Consider the following 25,866-nt stretch of genomic DNA (forward strand, 5'->3'; position numbering starts at 1 on the left):
AGAGACAAAATACAGTGGACATTTGACAAGCATGTGTCCAGTTAATTCAGCTAGAAATAAACACAAAGCAACTCACCAAACATCAAAATCATAGATTTTTCAGGACATGGAGCTTTATTACTTCAAAATATATTCAAGAACCGGGTTTGAACAAACTGGGTTTTAACAAACTAGGTGTTAAATTCATGCACTGTAAGGTACTCAAGTTAGTTGGTAGATAAAAATAATTGTAATTAGCATTACAATTGGATGTATTAAATGTTTATAAAATCCTGAGGTTCTTGAAAAGTTTATCCTCACCCTGATCAGAAGCGATAGGTGACAGCAGAAGATAAAGAAGTGAGCCAGCCAGTTCCTTCAACATCCAAAAGGATAGATATGTGGCCATTGATGACCTCAATGAACCAAAATGGGAAACTCCGATCACAGACCCATTCCATTCCTCCGTCAAGAGTCCTGGACCTCCCACCCCGCCCTGGGTCCATTCTTGTCCTTCCCAGCCTTCAGCCCCAGGAGAACTATGCCCTGAGTCTCGGGCTGGAGGATCCCTGCTTTCACGGGTGAAGGGATGGAAGGTGAGAGGAAAGGGCAGGAAGGTGGCATCCATCAAGAACCCACTGGGTTCCAGGCTCTCCTGTATGCATTCGATACTTAGTACTCTCGGCAATCCTCAAACAAGCCTACTAGGCCCATTTGCAGAAAAGGAATCTGCCCATGGTCACAGGTTCATGATGATCGCAGCTGGAATTCGAGCCCCATCACACCATGCTGCTGCCCAGAGGGAAGGCCCGATGTGTGCTGGGCAGCCCAAGCTACTCGTGTAGGATATGTTTCACCAAAAAGTAAATTTTACACACGGTGATTAAAATTTCTATTACTGTTGCTATATTACAGTATTTCAGGTGGTATAGGTTCAACAGGCTTTGGTCTTAGACTCAACCTGACCTCAGGATGTATTAGAACAGTGTAACCTGTGCGCACATGTCTGCCAGGCGTGAGCTCCGTGGAGGGGGGACCACATCTAAACACCCCCCTGTCTAGACCAGTGCCTGGTGCACAGTAGGATGATGCATTCGTCATGGGCTAGGAGCACCAGAAGGGGGAGAGGAGCAAGAGAGAGCGTCAGGGAAACTCCAACTCTGTAGCCTGGGAGCAAACGGAGGAGTGAGAGAGGAAGCTAAGAAACAATCAGAGAGCAAAGAGGAGAAAACCCGAGTCGTATTAGACGGTAATGAAAGCCAAAGGAGAAGAGGGTTTTAAGAAAAATGACTTCCAAAACTTGTCAGACACTGCAGAGAAGTAAACAGAGCCTCCTTCCGCCATCCTCCCTTCCTCTCCACAACCAGCCGCGGGACTCGAGTCTCTTGTTAAGTATCTATCACACATACTGGTGAGATGGCCACGGAGCTCAGGGTGAGTCAGAGCCCAGCAAAGGTGGTGCGAGAGGATGAGCAGCACCAGTAGCACCAGCAGTACCAGTAGTAACAGCAGTACCAGTAGTAACAGCAGGAGTCAGAATAGGAGTATAATTAAATTATTTCATTTTAAAATCACTTCTGAAGTTTAATCTTTTGAATGTCTCTCCTACTCAAAAAGGAAACGCAGACAAGTCAGCTCCTATTTTCACGTTTCCCTTAAAGGCTGATTGGTTTGTGGTTGCCCCGTGTCCTTGGTCCTTCAGGGAAAATACGCCCACCCTAATGGACACGTGGGCCATAGAACTACTCTAAGGCTAGATTCACCTCGGAAGGCCCGCGCCTTAGAGAATCCCACAGCCTTCAGCACTGGAATTTTGTTTTTCTGCTCTCCCAACCAATGCCCCATGAGCTGAACATTTTATTAATAAATCAGATAGCTACAAGTCAGGTTTTTAAATCAGCTAATTACTAGTCATATCTTTGCAGTACAAAATTGGTCTGAAAAACACATTCTTAACCCGGTAGCGTTCTTATTGCCTACAGCGACGTGAAATTTCACCGTACCTGCACCGCTCTGGCTTAAAGGCTCTACCAGTGTTTTCTTTTTTCTTTCTTTGGCGTAAAAAACAGAATCCTGGTCTTTAGGTGGAATGTTGTCACGTTTATGAGGTTCTCTTCCTTTGGAATCCTCCTAAGGTACAATTTAAGAACAAAAAGGGTGTTAGGAACAGCGCGTACACTAAGTGTTATCAGCGATTTTGAGGATAATCGGCGGAAGCACGCAACTCCTTGGGGGAAACAGTGGGCCCCCTTCTAGCACCATCTGGACTCTCGGTTCCTTACATTTCTCTTCTGTAAAGTGACATCTCTCCCTCGCTCCCAGGGACACGGTGGGCAGCACCTCACCAGGAGGGGAAGGCTGAGCCTCTTCCTAACGGAAGGTGCTGTGAGATGCCTGACAAATGAGGAGCCACGGGAGAAGGGGGACAGCGAGTCTAGTCTGAAGGGGTCTGTGTGGCTTCAGGGACACTCCTAAAAGCCCAATAAAATCGCTGCTTCAACTACAAAACCATTCCTGCTGGAACATCTGAGCAAGATGGAGCATCTCTGATAAAAAATTACACATATGGCAGGTTTGTTTTGCTTTACGATAAAGGGGAACTCAGATTTCTAAAAACAGTCTGTAGACAAGGATAACAAAGCATAACTAGACCACAGAGCAGGATGAACCAATTCTTAGCACAGTCCTAACTCTATTCCGAAAACTATCTTCACAATACAAACTGTCTTTTTTAGTTTTCCTTTTTTCTATCTTTGCTAAAGTATTTGGAAGTGAATATAGGCAAAACTATATAAATAGATGTTTCTTTTGAGCTCTCTATGTCACTTAAGAAAATCTCAAACTAAAAACACCTACCTTATACCATTAATATATTGTATATGATGCAAACTACGGTATTTTTTTCCTTGAGAATATTAAAGTGTGAAAATAGTCCTTCAACCATATACAAAAACCAAGTAAAATCTTGCTAACTATTTTAAGGGGCTTTCCTGCAGGTTGAAATTGTGTCTGTTAGTGCAGGAAACAAGGTCTTTGCAGACAGAATGGGTTCTAAAAACAGAACATGGTACGTGGTGCTTGCATTTTGCAGGGAGCTGGGGGTTGGGACCTGAAACCTTCTTGATGATTCTTAGCATCACTGACATCTATTTGTTGCAATCATATTCCGTATCTTTAGCCTCTAAGAGAAAGACATCATGTGTTTATTTTATTATCTCTGAAATAACACTCAAAAGAGAGTGACAAAGAAACATGCCCCCCCTCTTTGTGAGGACACAGAAGCAGCCACGGTACAGAGCAAAGAGCGCAGAGCCGACAAGACCGTCTGCAGTCGGACCCCCGGCTCCCATCACCCCGGGCGCCGCATGAGACAAAATGAGGAGGCTCCATATTGACCCGGAAAGTCACCTGAAACTAAAAGAACTCCCAGGGCTGCAAGATGGCAGGTAAAGAGCGGGCAGAATTTCATTAAACCAATTTTATTGTTTAATCTCATACCTTACCTAAGTACATGAAGGAGATGCAAGTTTTTTGTTTTTTGTTTTATGAGGAAGATCAGCCCTGAGCTGACATCTGCCAACCCTCCTCTTTTTGCTGGGGAAGACTGGCCCTGGGCTAACATCCATGCCCACCTTCCTCCACTTTATATGGGACACCACCACAGCATGGCTTGACAAGTGGTGCATCGGTGCACACCTGGGATCCGAACCAGTGAACCCCTGGCCACCGCAGCGGAGTGCACGCACTTAACCACTTGCACCACGGGGCCGGCCCCCCTTGAGATGCAAGTTTTTAAAATCACCTTATTTCCATAAAATCCAGTGAAACCTAGAGCCGCGCTGGTTTGGCCTCTTGTCAAGTCATGGCTCAAACATCAGCTCTTCAGTGAGGACCACCCTGCCTACTCTCGCCTTGTCCCTGCCAGCTCCTTCCTCGTCCTTCCCCACATTTTCCCACAGCACTTCACATAAACCTAATAGTTTATCTATGATGTTTATTGCTTATCTTTCACCACTAGAGGTTAGAAGCTCCATGAGGGCAGGGATGTTCATCTGTTTGTTTTTCTGATAACACATTCCCAGAGCCTAGAACAGTGTCTGGCACATAGCAGGCCCTCAACAGATATCTGTTGAATGACCAAGTAACCGTTGAATGACGATGAACCTGACCACTCCCACCATTCAAACACTGAAGGGAGTTGTTGCTGCTTTAGGATGGTGTTCAGATGCCTTAGCTTCGCAGTGGGACCTTCAGGCTCTAAGCCCACCTGCCCTCCTACCCTACCTGCCATCCCACCCCCACACCCCTCACTGCTCAGGCTTTGCACAACCCAGGCCTTTCTACCCACGGCTCACCTCCACCTGGAACACCCTCCCTCCTCTGCTTCCTAACCTACAACTTGCCATCCTTCAAATACCAGTACAAGCCTGCCCTCATAGGCCCCTCTGCTGTGTCCCTGTAACACTTGACATATTGTCACCAGAATGCAGACCCTGCCATCTGTGCATTCCTGGTACTCAACACACATTGGGCTCTAACTGTGTACCTGTGCTCAGCTGAGTGATCATAACAGCTGCTCAGTATGTCTCTGCTGATTTAATGACCTGAGTAGGAAAATGTGGGAAAGTAAGAAAAGAAGAGCTGAAAATCTGGCATTCTCCACACAAGGTAAGTGACAAGTTGTTAGGCATCACTTCTGCAGGTCAAGGTCTCCTTATGTAAATGTTAAATACGTATTTTTTTCTGAACTATTTAGAAGTAGGTTGCACACATCATGCACCTTTACCTCTAAGTGCCTTAGCACATAATCCTGAAGACACTTGACCTATTTAATACTTTAGGGTGCATTTCCTAACAACAGAGACGATCCTTACAGAATCACAGGACAGCTATCAAATTCAAGAAATTAACCTTGATGCAATATGCTTCTCTAATCCACCATCCATAGTCCCATTTTGTGCAATAATGTCTTTATAGGATTTTCCCTCAAGTCAAGCCCAGTCCGGGATCACATGTCGCATTTAGGTGTCACGTCTTCTTAGTCTCCTATAACCTGGAATCATTCTTGAGACTTCTTTTGTCTTCATGACATTGGCATTTTTGAAGAATGCAGGCCTGTTTTCCTTTGTTTCATAGGAAGAATCTGAAGCTGGCTTTGTGTGGTGTTGCTGCATGATTAGATGAAGGTTATGCATCCCTGGCTGGATCCTACACGGCCACGTCCCTTCTCAGGTATCACAGCTGGAGGCCCAGGATGACTGTCTCCTCTGTTGGTGATGTGGATCGCCCAGTCACGGGGTTTACAGCTTCTCCAAGGGCAGTCCTCCCTGTCCCTTACAGCTAATGCCGTTGGCAGGATGTGCAAATTTCCAGCTCCACCAAACTCCCCTGCACTTGACTTTGATTCCTGCATGAGTCTTGACCTAATCACCTTTAAAACCAGCTGTAAATGACTCTCATTTAAGTGGATGATCTTAATTATTTAAACAGAAAAAACTGTAAAAGTTGGAACTATAGAAAGAAAGCAACAAAATATTTACATAAGACCACTTAAAACAAAAAAATGTAATAAACCCCTGAAAAATACACTGAGACCTTACAAAGTGTATGACTAGACCCACAAACCTAGTGAGTGTGACCAGACCCACACTATTTGAAGTGTGAGTAGACCACACCTAGTGCACATACCAGCACAGGTGTATGACAAGAACTGGAAATAGACATGAAAGGCCCAGGTATGAAGCTGAGATTCTGGCCTTTATCATGGAGGAGGGGCAGTGCACCCAGGCTGGCTTTAGACAACCCCTCTGGCCATCTGGAGACTGGTATGCAGTCGGTACTCAACTACACAGTCAGCCCCACTCCCTACTCAGTAGCTGTGTGTCAGGCAAGTCATTCACCACCGTTGTCTCAGGGCCCTCTAGATGACATGGGATTGACAATAGGGCCTTTCTTAGGATTGTAGTGAGGTTTACAAAACTTCATTCCAGTAAGGATTTTGGAAGCCTGCTGGGTGCACAGAACTCCAGAAAATGTTAGAAAGAGACATCTGAGACGATGAGTGGATAAGGTTTGAAACCTGAGCTACAGAGAGCAGCCATGAAAAGGCGGGGGTCCAGTGGAGAGGTGAGGAGAGAGTCTCCCAGGAGAAGGAGCAGAGGGTCCAGGAGGTAACTGAATGCTGCTCTCATTTTCAGGCTCTCTAGGCCTGCGTCCCTCCAAGATAAAGCCCGAACTCCCACCAGCACATCCACACACACAGGCCTCCCCCGGGCCCAGCCTGCCTTCCCGTTCCCATCATGGGCAGCTTGACCACGTGCCTTGCTGTTCCCCGACATGCCAGCCCCTCCACATTCTCATGTTCTCCAGAATAGCCACCTCCCCGGTGTACCTGGCCAACCTGCCTACAGATCCTTCAAGACCCAGCTCCATGGTCGTCTTGTCCCTACACAGAGAAATCCCTCCTCTGTGCTCCCATCCACTACACGCAGCTCCATGGTCAATCACACGCCTGTGGTTTTCCACCTACTTAACTCTCTGCCTCTGGGCCGTAAGCTCCTCAAGGATGGGACCAGGGCCACCTGCATCTTTCCTTGTCCGGCGCGGCATAAAGTGGGCACTCTGGCTGTCTTTTCATTGTCAGAGCAACATGGATTTACAGCGGTTCTTGGATTAAGCAGGAAAACAGAGAACCTATTGCTTTCAGACGCAAGGAAACTTTTCTGAGCATCGTGCCTCCAATCCCCATGCCTCTCTGCCCCAGTCTCCAGCCCCCCTGAAATCAACGTGAGCTCTATTTACAAAGGTGACAGGTACTTCTTTTCAGTTTCATTATTCCTTCTTCCTATTAAAAATATTTTCAGAAAATATACCTGAGGCACGTTTGGCTTATTTCTCTGTAGTGCTTTAAGAACTATTATTTTCCTCCAGAGCCTATTTCAATCAATCTAGCTATATTTTAATGCATTGTAACGGGTTATCTTGCTCAGGCACATGAAAGGCAGCCGCCCAAGGTAATTTGGGATGAACTAGACAGATTGTCTAATTGAAGAATAGTAACAACCCATTTCAGAGTCAATCCATCCTCAGGCAGAAGACGACGAATGCTGCCGCAAAAGGCATTCCAATGGCTCTGAGTGAACGTCCTGGTTCCAGGTGGGTCCAAGTCTTCCATCATGAACCAGTCCCTGCTCTGAGCGTTACTAACGTGGAGGGTTCGCTCACATTTGGCCTGACTGCCACATCTTCAGGCTGCAAGCAGGTGACATCAGACGCTGCCCTGATTGTTGTGTGGTTCTGCCATGGCCTTGACATTACCAGCCTGCAAATGGCAGTTCCACAGCACTTACTTCACACTGAACTCTACAGTTTAGACTCGGTTATTAAAGTGTGGATGTCAGCCCCACACACACACACTCATGCACACACACACACACCCCCACATACCACACACACACACCTTTAACTCACCAATGCTTTATCTCATTTTCCTGATTGTTCACTACCAATATTTGTGCTCTATGCCCAAAAGGGAAGTAGGAAATATTAACATTCTGATTGGGGATGTGATATAAATACAATGCTTATTAACTATTTACTGATATTTTACAGAGGCTTGCACCCTAAAATATTCATTTTAAGACTTGACTGCAATTTTAAACATCTATTAAATTAGCCTTACTTCTTTGGAAGGTAATAGATATAAAATCACAGTAAATGCAGTTGCTGTAAAACTGAATTTGATATAACTAAATAAGAGTAGCTTCATTCAGTTATTTTCATTGGACTCAAAAAGTCATGGCTCAAGTTAATTTGTGCCATACAAGGCATTGGCAGACTCCTAATGACGAATTTTCCAATGTTCGAATATTTGAATCAAGCAATAAGAGAACTGAGCCAATCAAATAATGCAGACCATTTTCAAAGCATATTTCAAATGTGCTAATCAGTGAAAATGCACTGATATGATTTCTTTGCCATTTTCTTGGGAAATGGGCATTTTTAACAGTGCAATTTAAAGTTCTGCTAAACGAAGATAAAATTTTTCATTCCATTAACAATCTAGACGTAAGAAGCAAACAGCTTTGCTCTTCAACTTTTTAAATACTCTGGGTAGCGTATCTACAATAGCTTAAATTAGAACTCCATGCCCCTGGAATTAAGTCTGCTGACAGAGATCCTGGAAAAAAAATAAGAAGTAAAAGGAGAGAACAAGACACGTTAACTGCGACCCTGAGAGGTCGGCAACCTCCAGCCACACAGCCAAGGACAGTGAGGATTCCAATCCAAGAAGTGGAATCCAGAAGGCTTGCTCTCAAAGCTCCTTGGCTTTCCATTGGTGGTAGTAACTAGTTTACTAAGAAAAACAAAAATCTGTTACCATAATACGTAGACAAGATTTCACCCGCTTCATAGGCATCCAATTAGACCCAGAGAAGGGTCGTTGTTTTACTCATTAAAGAATAATAATCCCAGACAAATACAGGAGCAGATTTGTCCTCCATGTCATAGGGAATTCTACTTGACATCAAAAATACTTTTCTGCATCAATATCATCTCTCACGTCTCCCCTTACCTCTCATTTGATGAACGTGTTAATCTAGAGCAAAGCAACTTCTCACACATACGCACACACCAAGATCCTCCTTCTCCCCCTGGAGCCCAGATCTCGGCTCCTAACACCACCGCTGACCAGCTGTCCCCCCGGGAAACGTGGAGTCATCCCTGACCTCTCCCACTTCCTCACACTCCACAGCCATGGAGACCTGCCCGTGTCCCTTCCCTTTGTCTTTCTTCCTATCTCATGAATCAAGATGCCATGAGTCATAAGGCATGTGGTTACTTGATGTGTCGCCAAGAAAGAAACCAAGTTGCCATTTAAACCATGCCACAGAGCTTCCTTATTACCTAGAAGTTGCATTTTCTACTTACTGAAAAAGCCCTATTAGAACTATATAGACATAGATTTTTATCACTTATCGCTCTTGTATATAAAGAAAGAGGAGAATGTAACAGAAATAAGTTGCCTGAATCCTCCCAAGATTTTACATCCAGAGTCTGGCTCTTCCAAATCATTTCGGCCTCAGAGTCAAAGATGTCTGTGCCTTTCCATGCAGTGTGGAGAGAGTTCTCCACTGTTATCTCTGGAATTCTCTTCCAAGCTCCTCTGCACATTTTGATGCTGGTACTTTCTTGCCTGGAGTTTGGGAGGCAATCCTCCACACCTATCTCAGCAACAAAATGCAAACAAGTATGGTGGACTGCTTCCTGGCCACAAAGCCCCCTCTCAGGAAGCACATGAGGTGTGCAGAGTGAATAGCATTTAGCTGCACTCCTCTGCTGAAAGAGAGTCTATTTCTCTACCTCCTGGAACCTTGCAACCACGTGGATGAGGACAGAAGTGCCTGAGGACCAGCAGCAATTGACAGATATTGGCACCTCAGTGAGACTGGCCCAAACCCACCCAGCCAACCATAGAATTTAGAGAAGTAATAAATCGTTGTTATTTTAAGCCCCTAGGTTTGGAGATGGCTTGTTAGACAGTAATAGATTACTGAAGCTGATAGCCTCAACTACGTGTGGGTATCTCCCTTTCTTTGGTCCATAAAAGAGTTGGTTGTTGCTTTGCAAAAATATATGGAATTGAAGAAGAATATATTCTACTAATATCAAATTCACATCTTGCTGTTCTATCTTTATGCCTTTCTGTGTATATAATAACTTTTCATTTTAATTCTGAACCATAACAAAACCATTTTGAGCACATTTACACAGCAATTAAATGCACATGTATAGTGCCAACCATGCACACACCTCAACTGAAGAGACAGGAAAATGAGCAGCTGTAGCCAAGTTCACTGTGACAACAAATGACACTGCGACACGACTGCCAATAAGAGCTGTCAGATGCCATCAGCATAAGATGCACCCCATTTCAGAGATGTTAAGATAGGGAAAATGCTCATTGCAGAATCAACAATACACTGCATCTCTCAAATTTGACTGCTCTGCTCCACCCGTCACCCCCTGGGAACGTTGTGGTGGCCTCAGAACTGGCCTCTCCTCCTCTATCCTTGCTCCATTTTCTGTCCATACATTTTATTCCACCACTAGAAGACATTCTCAAGTGGACATTTGTTTATTTTACTCCCTTCCTGGCTGAAATGTGGATCCCTACAAACACAAATGTTTTCACCTGGCTTGCCAGCCCCTCGTGACCCAGCCCTGCCCGCCTTCCCAACCTGCCCACCACAGCTGGCTTTCCCACCACAGGGATTGTGTTTTCCTAACTCTATTGGGCAGTGTTGATGGCGAGACAGGCGCGTCTGAAAGTTCAACAGAGGAGGGATTGCTGACCTACTGGAATTGTCGGGTGAGGAAGGGTTGATGCTGGTGGAGTCAGGGATGACTTCTAGGTTTAGGCTTAAATAGTGAATGGGATTCAGTTTACTGGGTGAGGACTGTTAGGGTCACTCTGTCCTGTTTATTGACACGTCTGCCTTCTCCTCCAGCAGAAACTTACACTCCGCTCATCTCTGTATCTCCAGACACAGGGCTTCCCTGGGCCACCGGACAAATCAGCAAATGCCCCATTCAGCTCTGAGAGTCTGGGGGTCGAAAGCTCTGTGCTGCACGTGTGATGTGTTCATGAAAAAGTCAAGAAAGATTCTCTGCTGTGTACTCCAGGTAAATTAAAAAAAAATTTTCAAGAAGATTTAAAAGAAAATTCAGCACCAATCTTACAGACAGCTGCTACTCTGCCCACTGGACATCCTTGGACTGCAAAGACCACCAAGGTCACAACAGCCTCTCATGTGCTGCGGGTGACATCCCTACCAAGGGGCAGTCCTGGGTTTCCAGTGTTGCTTTTCTAATATCTTCCCCCCTTTCCAAAAGGATGTTGAGGTAGTTCATACCGAAAATAGATAAAAGAAGTTTAACAAGCTAGAAATGGAAAATCTGGAACAAGCAAATAAAGAAACAAATATATTTATCATAACATCGTTGCTGTGACTAATTATAAAATCCAGCCTCCTGCCGCTAAAGGAGCCCACATGTGGAGTAGTTTCCATTCTCAGCAACGTGCCCACTCATCACATGGGGCGAGGATATTTTCAGCACTGAGATCAATATATCACATAGACCTTTATACAAGGGACACGAATAATGTAAACCCCTTGACAGGCATTTTTACATCAACTTTTGCTAAAATCAATGCCTTTGGCTTTCTTCTAGGACTTTGCACCTTCCAGAACAAAATGTGCTTGCTATGCTGCTATATGCTCTCGTCACAATTACTCCATAGAAAATTTCCAAATAACACATGTTGTTTGCAGTGCAGTTTACGCCACGTTTGTGATCATTCTGTTTAAAGATACCTAAATGTTAAATGTCGTTATCAAAACCCATACGTCCAATGATAGATTTCCAAAAGAGAGAAGAGGAAATGTAGACAATATCAGAACAAACATGTCTCAAAGTTTAGACCAAATAAAATAAACGTTTAATAAAAGGAAAAGAAAATTATGTCCCTGCCTCTAAGGAACCAGAGTAAAAACAACAGCAAAACGGAAGGAAGACGTAACCAAAGCAGGAATGATGAAACAACTACTGGCCCAGCAGACATCGTCAACAACCTGTGTGCTCCAAAACCACTAAAGTGGGATTTCAGTGTTGTACCATTCATGCTAAATGTCGTCATTCAAAATCCAGTGCCCACATGTGAAGACACGGCTTTAGGTAGTAGAGAAAAACTCTGCGAGGTGGAATCACATGTGCATTCACGCAGGTTCTCCCCCTACCTGGAACATCTGCCTCTTCTCTGACTCACACTTTGTGACCTGCACTTCGTCTGCCAGTCTCCACCTGTGTCGATGACGCCCTCTCCTACAAACCGTCACTCTACACATGTGACTCCTTTATACAAATTTTTATCATGAAATAAGTCTATGTGTTTGCCTATCCCAACTAGATGGAGTGCATCCTTCAGGCAGAATCACGCCTGTCATTTTTGTGTTCTCAATGATCCTCATTCATTCATTCAATAAGCACTTACTACTAAAATGAAATCCTTAGAGAAAGAAAACCGAAAAGTAAATAAGATGATCATTCAGTTCAGAAAGCTACCAAAATAACAGAGTCAATTCAGAAAAACCTTGACACCAAAAGCTAGACAAGGACAATGTGAGAAAGAAGCATTGTAGGCTAATCTCACTTAAGAACAGAGATGCAAAAATCCCCAACAAAATTTAGCAAAACATATTCAGAAAAGTAGTTTTTTAGGGGTAAGTGTTTTTCAGTGAATGCAGGTTGGGTAAGGACCGTGGTCATGAACTCAACATGAAAAGACTCAGGTCAGTTGTGTTATTATCTCCAGCAACACTGCGCTCCTCCAGTGCAAGTGCAGACAAAACTAAGGGTTGGACTCATCCAAAAGTGGACTTGTGTCAGGTGAATACAAGGTGGTTCATAGGGGTAGGGAAGCCAAAGCTGTTTGCAAGAGAATGATTAAAATGGTGGTCATGATATCTGAGCTGCAACAGAAGAAAAGCAAATCCAAGGGCTGGCTGTTACATATTTGAAAAGAATAGATCAATACATGGGGGAAACTCAAGGCCGCTGAGTTACAGGAGGGAGGGTACTTGAGCAAACGGGCCCGAAAGCTAGGAACTGGCAAATAGGCATTCAACAGCTTCGTTGAATAAACAATGTCAGTAGAGCCACTAAAATGCAGTTTTTATAAGATGGTTATGGATATGTGATCATCATACAAACAGGTGATAAGGTCCAGTACAGGCCTCCAAGATCTGGGTTCTACCTGCCCTTCTCATAGCGTCTCCTGACATTTCCTGCCATTCTTGCTCATGCTGTATGTTCCAATAGCAAATTGTGTGTAGATAAATTCACCTACATACATACACACAGAGCGAGCTGTTTCTCACCCTTGTGCCTTCCTCCAGCTGTCATATCTGCCTGAAACGTCCTCCTCCCAGCTTCCCCCCACTCCCAGCTGTGCCAAGCTTGGCTCACTTTTGCTCCTACTGAAACAGCACATAAAACATTGCCAGCTTAAAGTAGCTTTGCTTCCTTAAAACAGGCTGTTGATTAATCAAACCTTGCTCACTAACAGAGACAGCACTGTGCACGTGCCAGGTGGGAACCCATAGCCCCAGGATGACCCCAGAACCAAGAATCTTCAGAAATGTTGTCACCCCACTGGAGGGCACAGGGTTTCTTTCTGATGTGAGGGAAACGTTCTAAATTGACTGGGATGATGGTTGCCTAACTCTGTAAAGCTACTAAAAACTAATGAATTATATACTTTAGATGAGTGCATTGTATGATACGTGAAGTATATCTCTACAAAGCTGCTAAAAATTTAATAAGTATTTCAAGACCAAAAATAACTAGGGCATCAAATTCATGATTTTTTGGATACCATTAGTTATGGCAAAGTAAAACAAGTTTTCAAATAAAAAAATAATAAATTGTGAATCAATTTCAATAAAAATATTAAATTTAAAAAAAAAAAAAAAAGAAACGTTGTCACCTGAGCCCTTCGGGAAGCAAGAAGTTCTTCAATAAAGAAAATCTGGCTCCCAGCAGCTTGATCACCACATATGAACTGACTCAAGACTAGCCAATCAACTTACGCGGGCCCAGCTGTAGCTTAGTAGCCCCTAACTCCTTAAATTTCGCCCTGAACCTTGGATCAGAGAGACAGAGTTCAGAGCCTTTCTTCCTGTCTCCTTGCCATCGACCTCAAAATAAAGCCTTTTCTTCTCTCAAAAGCTGGTTCCAGAGGCTGGCCCTGTGGCGCAAGAGGTTAAGTGCTCGCGCTCTGCTGCGGCGGCCCGGGGTTCGCCGGTTCGGATCCTGGGCACTCACTGACGCACCGCTTGGCAAGCCACGCTGTAGTGGCATCCCATATAAAGTAGAGGAGGATGGGCACGGATGTTAGCCCAGGGCCATTCTGCCTCAGCAAAAAAAGAGGAGGATTGGCAGATGTTAGCTCCGGGCTGATCTTCCTCACAAAAAATAAAAAGCCAGTGCCATAGTATTGGCTTCTGTGCACGTCAGGCAGTGGGCCCTTGCCCGGTGACACCACCTGTCCCATAAGATCGGTATATATTTTTATCTTCCCACTTCCTGTGTTATATTACAAACACCTCAGTGCACCTCCAAGTTTCAGACTCTGAGCTCCAAGTATACACCTAACCTCTCATTCACCTCATTCACAGGAGCAAACCAGGCACCTAACCCCGTGCCAGAGGAGCTCTGTTCTGCCAAGTTGGGGCCCTCAGCCTGGGATGTGTCCTTGTCAATGTGGAAGACACCAGACTCAGTCACAGTTGTCATCTTTCCTTTTTAAAATGTACTTACTTTTTTCTTTCTTCGTGAGTGTTTCTCGATGTCCGTGTGCTTTCTGAAAGACAAAAGACAGTCAGCCTGAGATGTTTAAAGCTCAGCCAAAAACAACTTTGTAAAAAACGTAGACTGCAGCCATGGGTTTCAGGAAGGCATGACCAAGAGGAAGGAGCTTACTGTCCGCAGATGACAAGAGCTCACATCAACAAGTCTTCCCAGCCTCAGGAGAGACAGGGAGTCTGTCCAATTTCCTTCCTTGAGATCTCTGAAAATCTGATGGATTCTCATGCACCACGGTGGCAGTCTGGCCCAAGGGTGGCATGTTTACAGGCACCTTCTGTCCTAAAGTTTTTATAGGATAGTGGGGAGCAAATTCTAACATTCAAGTTTTTACAGTTGACTATGGCTTCCACAAGCACGGTTTCTTCACGTAGCTCTCACGATGACTGGGGAGCAAGCGTTATGTCCTCCTCAGGCTGGTAAGGAACCCAGGCTCGGGGACATGAGAGCTTTCTCAAGGCCCCACAGCTGATCAGCAAAGAACTATTGACGAGACTTCAATCCAGTCCAACCCAGTCCATTTGCTCCTACCACATCACACAGCTCTCGTCTAACTGCCTGACAACGGTACAAATGCACGCGTCCCGTTTCCAACTCTTCTTTACCGAGGCTTACTCCGGTCATTGCTAAACAAATTTGGAAATGCTTCTACCACACAGTTCTCCAGCAGAAGAGCACCTCCCCCTCTATTTCGTGTATGGTGAAAGGACTTCAGTCTCTTAGCAACTCTGTGGACTCTCTTCACCCCAACCTCTGGTGAGGGAAAAAGACTTTCAAGCAACCGACAGACTCGGTTCAGGGTTCAACACGTGAACAGCTGACGGGAAGAGGCAGAGGAACATGTGTGGTGAGCAGGGGACACGGAGTGGAGAGAACTATTCATCTCAGCTCAACAGCCCTGAAGATATTTCTACCCACCTGCTGTTAGGACTATCAGTAATGAACTAGGAAGTCCATAAAATCAGGAAATATCCAAGCTTGCCAGGCGTGCAGGCAGGACCCTCACCTAACCATCTGCCCCACATCACTCTGCTGTGGGGTCCTCCATCCATGGACAGGACAATGAAGGCCGTTCTCTGCCTTAAAGCAGGAAACCTAACAGCCTATGAGCCCAAATAGGCACGAGGTACACCACAGACACTGTTCCCAGTGGGGTCTCAAGTTTCCCACATGACACGGCACCCCATGCGTGGGGTGGGGGTGGGGCCCGCCACCGGCACACCTGAAAGCATCTGCCTGTTCCACAGGAGGTGAAAGCTGACCCCTCTTCTTCCTTGCTCAAGACGACGACCATTAAAAACGTGACAGAGAAACAGCTACGGGGAAGGTTCCTAGCAGCCCTGAAATAGGTCCCCACACCACACATAGTTCAAACACACCCACTGGGGCTAAGTAGTCAAGGGTGCAAAATCCCGCACATCAGCTTGAGGAACTGCTCATCTCAGCAAGACCTGGAAATCAGGAACGCCCCTCAGTGTAGGAACTGGCGCTTGGTGCCCCAGTTAAAAATTATATCTGAGGGAGTCTCATGAAAGGAACACTCAGGCTGTGTGTACACACTGAAGGGAGGAGGACGGGCAGCAGCTCTGGCGGCCTGACACCCCAGCGCTGGCCCCGCCTGCTAGGAAGAACAGCAGCCCTGCCTTCCAGGGCAAGCAGGAAAGGGCATGGTTAGAAGGCGGATAAAAGTCTCGCCCACACATGGCCAAGGGGCCCTGTGATATTGTGATTTATAATAAGAAATACGTATGTGGTCTTTGTCCTCATTTCTGGCACAGAGCTCCTAACACCTTTGGAATCTCCTAGGCAATGAGAGCAATAAAGGTGTCTTTTGTTATGTTAATGAGGTGACTTTTGGAGAGTGCCTAAGGTTGGGGGCTGGTTGCCAGGAGAATCAACCACACGATCAGAGGTTGGAAACCTCAGTCCCACCTCCCACCCCCACCCCCCAGACCACCAAGAAGAGGAGAGGTGCTGAAATTGAATCCAAGGCCAACGGCTAATGATTTAAACAATCCTGCCTTTGTCACGCAGCCTCCGTACAAACACAAAGGACGGGTTCAGAGAGCTTCTGGGGTGAACTCGTGAGGATTCAGGGAGAGTGGTGCTCCACGCCCCTCCCTGTACCTGCCCTGTGCATCTCTTCCATCTGGCTGTTCCTGAGTTATACCCTTTTATAATAAACCAGTGATCTAGTAAGTAAAATGTTTCTCTGAGTTCTGTGATCTGCTCTAGCAAATCAGTTAAACCCAGTGTAGGGAAGAGTTGTTGGAACCTCCAAGCTATAGCTGGTCAGTCAGAAGCACAGGTGACAACCTGGACTTGCAATTGGCTTCTGAAATCGGGGGGGGGGGGGGTGGCGAGGGGTGCAGGGATGCAGTCTTGTAGGACTGAGCCCCTAACCTGAGAGATTTGATGCTATCTCCAAGTACAGAGTGTCAGAATTGAGTTGAATTGTAGGACTCCCAGCTGGTGTCCAAGCATTGCTGGTGCTGTGGAAAAACCTCCACACATTGGCATTGGTACTAGAATCATAGGTCCCTAGAAGGAGAGACCTGAGGGATGCCTGCCTGTCATCCCAAGCCCCACGCCTGTCTTCTCAGCTGACCCAAAGGCAATGAACCCAGACTCAGCCTTAATCCCAGGGCTTTCATTTGGGACAAGAAAAGTGAGGATTTGGATCAGTATGTACCTCTGAACTTTGGCCTTGCAGGTCAGCCTCCTCCCTGACCCGCCGCTGAGCCTGGCCCAGCCCTGACACTCAGTATCAGACACACACGAGCTCATCAGGAGCTGTGGCCACTGAGGGCCCCAGACTAATAAAGAGGTTTCTGGATCTATCGTATTTCTGGCCAATACAATAACAGAAAGGTTAGGAAGTTGTTTTGGACTCTATCATTGTACAGATATTTGGAGTAGGAAATATTGAGGCTTTACATTCAAATACAACCTAAGAAGGAAGGTGAGAGGGACACTGAAAGTTCATTAAGGAAGTGTCAAATGTAATTCTACCCTGGGAATGGAAATCAGACCACCTCATCCGGTGACTTCAAGGACACTGGACTGTGGGAAGGGCTCTCTGCAGACAGATAGGGAAGTCTGTCCATGGCTAAGTGAGCATCAGTGCAGGACACTGGGGAGCAGGCCAGAGCTCAAATGCTGGGCTTTTCTGCCTCAAGATAAAGCCGCCAGGCTCCCTCAGGCAGGAGTCTACCAGAGAACCTAGTGCATTAATTACAGGTGCTCATCTAGCCTACTGCAGACGGCACAAGCGGAGTGAGCCAACTGTCCCGAGAAGAGAGAACTGTCAGGACAAATCTCAGGTGACGGGACGGGAGTTTCCACCAACGTCTTCGTCTTCCTTCTAGTCGTTCTTCCATGTCCATAAATACACACACCATCGTGCACCCTGGTAGCCAGGCCCAGGAGCTACTATAAAAATCACTGCTTTTTTCACCAGGAGAGACTACTGCGCCACACAAACTCTGCGTTTCAGATAAGGAAAAGCAAGTCAAATTAAGACAACAAACACTGTGCTGGATGGAGTGAGGACTATCGTAACTGTGTCCTGGGGCCAGCTGTGCCACTATTTTGCACCTTTAGTCCCCTGATCTCTAAGACTCCCAGCATGCCCAGAGAAAAGACAATGGACTCAACACAAGATCTTACCGTGCTTGTGAACATACCAAACAACGGTAGTTCTTAGTTGCCTAACTTTGAATATCCAAAACTGCATCATATATAAAGTGACAATACCAAGTTCCACTACAGAAAAACAGCCAGTAGCTGAACTGGCCATAGATGGGAGAGATACTGAGGGTAAAAATGCAAATTGGTTGGAGGGAAAGGTATGAAAGTGCTCACTGTGGGACCTCACTGGGAAGGTTTAGGGACTTCCACTGAGGGAAACATTTGAAGGCCTCCAGTCCTGCCGCAACATAAAAATGGTGGTCTTGCAAATCCTTTGAGTTGTCCAAAAGATGCCCATTCATTGTAAATAATCTGCAAAGAAGGAAAGAAGAAATGAGCTAGAGATTTAAGACCAGCGATCCGGGGCTGGGGGCATTTTTGTATATGAAATGGCCAGCATGTGGACCACTGGAGAATCCATGCACTCGTCAGCAAGCGCAATCCAAACACGCTAACTAACCCTGTGGGAGCTGCTCTTGCAGAATTAGGTTTCCTTTCTATTTTGAGATTTTTTAATTAAAGTCTATTTTTAATTACGTACAAGTGCTCAGAGGCCCTCGAGAACATTTTAAGCTCTTGGTCGGTATTCAATTAATTTTAACTAATAACAGCTAAAATTAATACAAATTGGCTTATAATGTTCTAACAATACGTGGAAAACAAACCAGCACTTATTAGCAAATAATATGCCTTTTTATAAGCACCAAAAGACTAATATTTGTCTACTCTTTATTCCGTACTTTTTTTTAGCAAGTATGCATTCACTAATTTATTCATTTAAGAAATGATTCAATTCGTTCAATCCTGAGCATTGTATGCACAAGACAATGAAGCAGGCATTGCCTTGAATAAAAATATGAAAAAGTCACTGCTTCCCCAAGTCCAGAAGTGGACACAAACTTAAAAAGACAAATATGAGCAGAGAAGGGCACCGTGCCGGCCCTTCCAAGAAAAGAGAGATTAAACTCAACTGTAGGCTTCACAAAAGTGGGAGAATTTGCAGCGGGGTTTGAAGGGTGGGTGGGATTCCCTCATGTGAAGATGGCACGAAGCCATCTGGGGTAGCAGGAGGGGTCTTCGCAAAAAGCCAGAACACGGGGGGCTGCCTGCCCTACCAGATGAAACACAAACATAGACCTGGAATGTTGAGTTCTAGAACCTGGAATTCTAGGGAGAGGGATTTATCAGCAATTTAGCCAGTGACTGGAGATTTCCATGGGAGAGCGGGAGAGGAGCTGTGTTTTAGCAACAGTACACCGACCGTTGTGGATGGGCTGTGACAAAGCAAAGACCTCACCCGTGAGAGGAGACAGAGCAACTGCCAGGTGTATGCTGCAGCCACAAATTGGAGCAGCAAGCGCAGGAGTGGGAAGGAGAACCCACAGAATTCATCCCCCCCCCGCCCCCGCCGTCAATCACTCCCAAACCCTGGGCGTCTCAGATTACCTGGGAGGCTGCTAATGCACAGGGGACCAGGCCCACCCTCCGGGCTTCTGATTCATGAGTCTGGGAGGGGCCTGAGCGCTCATTCCTAACAAGTGCCAGCTGATACCCATGCTGCTGCTCCCGGGCCCAATTGAGAACTGCTGCCTTAGATCAACGCTGGAGAAGCGACGGAAAGAGAACATCAAGATAGGAGAGGTGAGATGCCACCCGAGAGCCGGTGCTGGGACAGGGAGCGCAAGGTGTGAGATGAAAAGCAAAGCTTAGAGTTCTGTTCTTCTCCTGCCATTGCCTTGGGCCAGTCAGTGCCTGTCCCCCCCGGAGGGCTCGGACAGCGGGGGAAGTGTCCCCAGGAGTAGGTCAGGGAGGCGCAGCAGACGCCCTCAGCAGATGCGCTCAGCAGGCGAGGGGCCGAGGGAGACGACAGGACTGACCAGCTGCGGCCATGAGGAGAGCACCTCTGCCCAGAGCCAGGCCCCGGGCTGGACGGTGGGGCTCCAACAAGTGGGGTGTCCAGAAGATCCCCACAGAAGCAGAAGTGTTGGACAGATGGACCAAGAATTTAACATAAACATGAAAATGTTCTAAAAGAAATAAGAGAAATAGAGAAATACAAATTACTGTTTGGAAGATAAAATTGAGGAACTCCCCCAGAAGGAAGCAGAGAATGATAAGAAACAGAATATATAGAAGTTAAGAAATAAGGATTAGTAGAAGTGCCAACATCCAGACAATAAGAATCCCCAAAACAAGTTAAAATAGAAGTGGAAAGGAAGAAATATGTGTAGAAATAATGACGACTAGTTTCACAGAACTAAAGAAAGAGGAAGACCTCACATTGAAAGAGTCCACAGATGACAAAAAAAAGTGCAGAGAGAACAGTGAGGTTCTAGTACATGCTCAACAAATATGGATGGAAATGAAAATTGAGGGTGGAAATAATTGTATTTCAAAGACTCAAAGAATTTCTCAGGGATGGCGCATCACCTTTTCCTTCCAGCGAGTGACTTGGACAGAACCCAGCACAGTGGAACTCGGGGCAGTTGACCCTCTTCCATCCTCACTTTCCTCCAGCCACATAACCACCTGTCCTTTCTTGGAACACATCTGGCTCTCATGTCCAGGCATTTCCATTAACACTGCATTTTCCCACACAGGCCTGGGACCAGGGTGAGGCAAGCGAGGCACCCCGGTGTAAATCTGGGGAGGTGCCCACCCTCAAGCGCGTGCCAATGCCTCACTCATCTCCTCCCTGGTCCAGCCCTGCCCCGACTTCTGCTCATCCCCCATTCTTAGAGCAAACATCTCTTCTTCTAGGGGTATGCTTAGACTGGGCTCCACCCCTGTGTGCACCCTCTCATACACACCCTGCCCCCACTGTAATTACCAATTGGAAGTTCTGTCTTCTCTGCTGGGCCACCAGCTCAGTGGGGGTGAGCAGAAGAGGCTGGGTCTCCAGTGCGCAGCACTGTGCCCACCTCGAAACCAGCACCCAATAAATGCCTACTAGAAGCACGTTTTTCCAACACCAAGATCAGCAATAACCCCTCACACAGAGACCCACGCAATTTTACTGAAAGATTTCTCTGGATTATATATCTCATACCGAAAGTTCAAAACTAGCCAATAAATCAACTCATTTTAATACCACTGAGAATTTGGCTAAGTTTCCAACTGACACAAGAAAAAGGTGCAGTGGAAACCTCCACTGAACCATATTAACATTATCTAACAAATGATAAATACAGATAAACACAAATGACTTTTCAAATGTCTGTTGAATATTAGCTGTAGATTCTGTTCAAAGGTAGCGTATACATTGATTAAAAAAAAACTGTTATGGGGGCCGGCCCGGTGGCGCAAGCGGTTAAGTGCGCACGCTCCGCTGCGGCGGCCCGGGGTTCGCTGGTTCGGATCCCGGGCGCACACCGACGCACTGCTTGGCAAGCCATGCTGTGGCGGCGTCCCATATATAGTGGAGGAAGATGGGCACAGATGTTAGCCCAGGGCCGTCTTCCTCAGCAAAAAAAGAGGAGGATTGGCGTATGTTAGCACAGGGCTGATCTCCTCACAAAAAAAAAAAAAAAAAAAACTTATGTGCATATTATATCACTCTTTCACGATTACTATTTCTACTTTGTAAGCATTTCTTTTATTTCCAAGCTCTGCACTTTTTCTAAACGCGACCAGAAAGAACGAATTTAAGTCCAGGAAAAAAAAGAAACAAGCCTATTGATCTAACATCCTATTTTCCCTCTAAATCTCCTATTTCCTTGCTTACTTCTGTATGAGGATATTCCCTCTCACTTTCACCACCACCATTTTATACATGAAAGTTATGATTAATTCCACTATTGTTTCTGGCTTCTTCCAAAAACATACACAAGTCTATCTGTTCCACACCATTGTCTTTATTTAAGAATAAAACACTACTATTTATAACTGCATTCCGGAAGCATTTGGGCCTTTACAGAACTGATTTTTATACATCTACCTTCCCTGGTGCATTTAGGTCCCCCTTGGTATTCACCGTCCTTGCTGGGTTAATGACCCAGCCCGAACGTCCCAACACGCTATGTCCTACTCACAAGTGGATGCATCAGTTTTCATTGTTGGTGTCACAACTGCGGACGGTAAATCAATCTTTTATGCTTTAATTTACCCCTGAGAGAGTTAGTCGACAAGCAAGTGAAACAGGGGTAAATGTTTTGGTGTTCCAGCCCAATGCCCACCACCTGGGGACCATCACTGTCCAGAAAAATGGTCCTTCTAACACTTGGCATCGGACCACATTTCCTTACTTTTCAGCTTTAAAGACTTGTGTCTTCCCTATGCTTTCTCAACTCACTCCCACTGCAAGACTTTGAGCCTCCTCATCGCCCCGGCAGCGCTCCCAATATCCAGGTCTTAACCTCGCCCCCTGCAGCCTCTCAGCCTTCCAGCTCCCCACTGCTCCCTCCCTCTGATCCACTCCAACGGCCAGTCCCCTGGTCTGAGACCCGACTGTCCCTGACTCCACTCCACAGCCAGCTCTGTCTCCACGTGCCTCACCTTAAACCCCTGCTGACACACGGAACCGAACTTCTCCCCTGCTGTCCTTCCCCACACTCGGCCCATGGACGAATCCATCCACCTGCCTTCTCCCTCTCACCCTGGGCTGCCAGGGATCAGAGCACACACAGTCCTGCAGGTTGGTCTGGCTGGGCCCTCCAGGCTGTTTGTCAATCCCCTCATTCCACGTCCCTCTAGTCCCTGTCGCTGCCCCGGTTCTCCTTTCCATTCACAAAAGACAACCTTCTTTCCACCCGCCCCCAGGTCACACTGCCTTCCATCTGCTCAGGACTTTGTTCCAACTGTTCTACACTCTCCTTTGTCTTCACCACCCCCTGTCCCCTGGGGCTTTACCCTCAGGGGAAAAATGTGCTCAAGTGTCTCCCACACTCGTTGATAAGAAAGTATTTTCCTGGAGCCCCCCCAAGCAGTGATCCTGTGTCTCCTGTATCGGTCCTCTCTCTTCCTTTTACAGCCACACCCCCCCACACACACTCCCGCCTTCCTTCCCCGCCCTTCACTCAAGCCCTGCCCACACAGCCTGGCTTCCACCTCCAAGCGCTCGGGCCACCTGCTCATTGCAGTCCTGAGAGCCGTTCCCGTCCTCGTCTCACTCGTCTGTGGCATTTGTTGGCATTCTTGTCCCTAGAAGCATTTCTGCCCTGCTCCCACCTTCTGGACTGCCTATCTCCCCACTGGCCATGCGTGTGCACCCTCCTCTGTGGACTCCCTTTTCTCCTGCTCCAAACTCGACTCGCAAGAGTTCTGCCCAAGCCGGCTCTAGGGTCCAGGACTGGGAACAGGCAGAGGGCCAGGTACTCCATCGCCACAGAGCACGGTGCCAAGGAGAATTCAAAAACCCAGCGATGGAGGTGGACTCAAGCACCAAATAGCCCAACGAGGCACCAACAGGCCAGAGAGAAAGAGGGCCTCCAAGCCTCAGGGCCACAAAGGAAGCACAAACGGGAGCCAGGAGAGATTCTCCAGGGCCCACTCAGAGGAAAGCAGGGGCCTCGTACAGGACGCCTAAAGCCTCACCTGTGAGTAGGAAGGGGGCCATAAAAGAACTGATTAGAAGATGACTATTGTCTTTGTTTTAAACAATTTGATGCTTCTGCCTTCTTGTGAAAAATTTGATCTGGCTACACGGGACCCACATTCCCACCAGGTGACAAGGAGCTCATTGAAGCTCCCACAGCATCTGAGTTGTGCCCCTGCTCTGGGCCGGCTCCCAGGAGGGTCTCGTCCACACGCACAGTTCCACTCACTAGCCACTGAGTTAACAAATCCCAAATCTAAAACTCACAGCCCAGACTTGGAGGTCCTACAGGCGTGTCATACCTGACTTCTTCAATCCTTCATCACATCCAAACCTGTATTGTGTTCACCACCTCAGAAAAGAACCTCATCGGTTCAGTTTCTCAAATCAGAAATCCTGTGGAGTCCCCTCTCCTCTATAGCCAAATAGTTACTAAGACTTATCATGTCAACCTCTTAAGCACCTCTTTCCACCCCCAAGGTCACCTCGCCTCTCTCCACCCCATGGTCACCTTGCCTGTCTCCAACCCATGGTCACCTCGCCTGTCTCCACCCCATGGTCACCTCGCCTCTCTCCAATCCCATGGTCACCTCACCTCTCTCCACCCCATGGTCACCTCACCTCTCTCCAATCCCATGGTCACCTCGCCTCTCTCCACCCCATGGTCACCTCGCTTCTCTCCAATCCCATGGTCACCTCGCCTGTCTCCATCCCATGGTCACCTCTCCTCTCTCCAATCCCATGGTGACCTCGCCTCTCTCCACCCCATGGTCACCTCGCCTCTCTCCAATCCCATGGTCACCTCGCCTCTCTCCACCCCATGGTCACCTTGCCTCTCTCCACCCCATGGTCACCTCGCCTGTCTCCACCCCACCTTCCAATCCATCGTCATGACTGGCATGGTGAGCTTTCTCCACACAAACAGGACCCAGTGCCTACAAGACAGCAAAGCCCCTTGCCTGGCCTGCCTGACGTTCCTGGTCTGGATCCCTGACAGTTGTTCCAGCCTCAAGTCTAGCTACCTCCCTCACAACAATGCTGAGCTGTGTATAACAAGCAGTGTCGTATCCCCCCCAAAACGCTGTCCTTGTTCACCATCATAATCGTCAGCCCTCACCATACACCAGGCACTATTTAAGTACTTCACACATACCACAACTCTTGGAAGGAGGTACTATTATTATTTCCAATTTTCCAGATGAAGGAACAGGCCTCAAGAAGTTAAGCATGTAGCAGTTAAGTGCGCGCGCTCCGCTACTGGCAGCCCGGGTTCGGATCCCGGCCCACAGCGACGCACCACTTCTCCGGCCATGCTGAGGCCGCGTCCCACATACAGAAACTAGAAGGATGTGCAACTGTGACACACAACTATCTACTGGGGCTTTGGGGGAACAAAAAAGGAGGAGGATTGGCAATAGACGTTAGCTCAGGGCTGGTCTTCCTCAGCAAAAAGAGGAGGATTGGCATGGATGTTAGCTCAGGGCTGATCTTCCTCACAAAAAAAAAAAGGAAAGTTAAGCATGTCCCTGAGGTGACCAGGACACAGGTGGTGGAGACCAGGTTTGGCTCCAGGCGACACTAGTGGCCACTGCACCATGCTGCCTCCTTCATACAGGGACTTCATCTCCCCGCTAATCAGCCAAGTCAGGGCTCAGACTCGGGCTCCCCATGTGGCTTCCCCTGACTTCTCCAGACCGACCGCGAGGCCTCAGCACACCAACGGCAGCGGCTAACTAAACGTTCATTGTTGGCCCACCAGGAGGGGCTTAGTGGGCATGCCTCTGTAGGTTAGGCTGTGCTCACCACACCTAGCACATGGTAGAGGGTCAACGATCTTTGTTGAGTGAATACATGAAAGAAACTGGTTAAAATAAGTATGGCACAAAGACTGGAGAAATACTGTCAGCTTTGAAGAAGCAAAATCAGAGTTTGCAATGCCTCGTTTCCGCCCTGGCTGCTCCAGGCCGGGCATTCCCACAGCAAAGCACAACTCGAACTGCGGTGCCCCGTCTCCCGCAGACGAGAGAGCTCCTTACTTCCGAACGCCTCCGAGGGGGAAGACCTTTTCTCCAATCGTGGCCAGCACGCTATTCCACTCCGTCAGGCTGAATTTGGGTATAATAATTTTTACAGGAGGAATAAATAATCTTCCATTTGTGAAAACACTGTAAGAATAGAAACAAAAGCATTAACTAGTACCTGAAATTTGAGGAGAAAACACTGAAAATTCAAAGAAA

At 46.9% G+C, this 25,866-nt stretch overlaps 1 protein-coding gene across 1 annotated transcript in view; it reads right to left on the reverse strand.

The window, feature by feature from the left end:
* Positions 1 to 25,866, reverse strand: part of DCDC2C (doublecortin domain containing 2C) — an 86,716-nt gene that overhangs the window by 30,359 nt on the left and 30,491 nt on the right. The window contains exons 4-7 of the mRNA XM_087436404.1: positions 25,666 to 25,794; positions 18,271 to 18,408; positions 14,362 to 14,404; positions 1,983 to 2,109 (exon numbers count right to left, since the gene is read on the reverse strand). Coding sequence (XP_087292530.1) covers positions 1,983 to 2,109; positions 14,362 to 14,404; positions 18,271 to 18,408; positions 25,666 to 25,794 — 437 coding nt within the window. The remainder of the gene's footprint in view (positions 1 to 1,982; positions 2,110 to 14,361; positions 14,405 to 18,270; positions 18,409 to 25,665; positions 25,795 to 25,866) is intronic.

This window comes from Ceratotherium simum, chromosome 11 (genome assembly GCF_057802395.1).
Source record: "Ceratotherium simum simum isolate JZ-2026a chromosome 11, ASM5780239v1, whole genome shotgun sequence".
Taxonomy (NCBI): domain Eukaryota; kingdom Metazoa; phylum Chordata; class Mammalia; order Perissodactyla; family Rhinocerotidae; genus Ceratotherium; species Ceratotherium simum.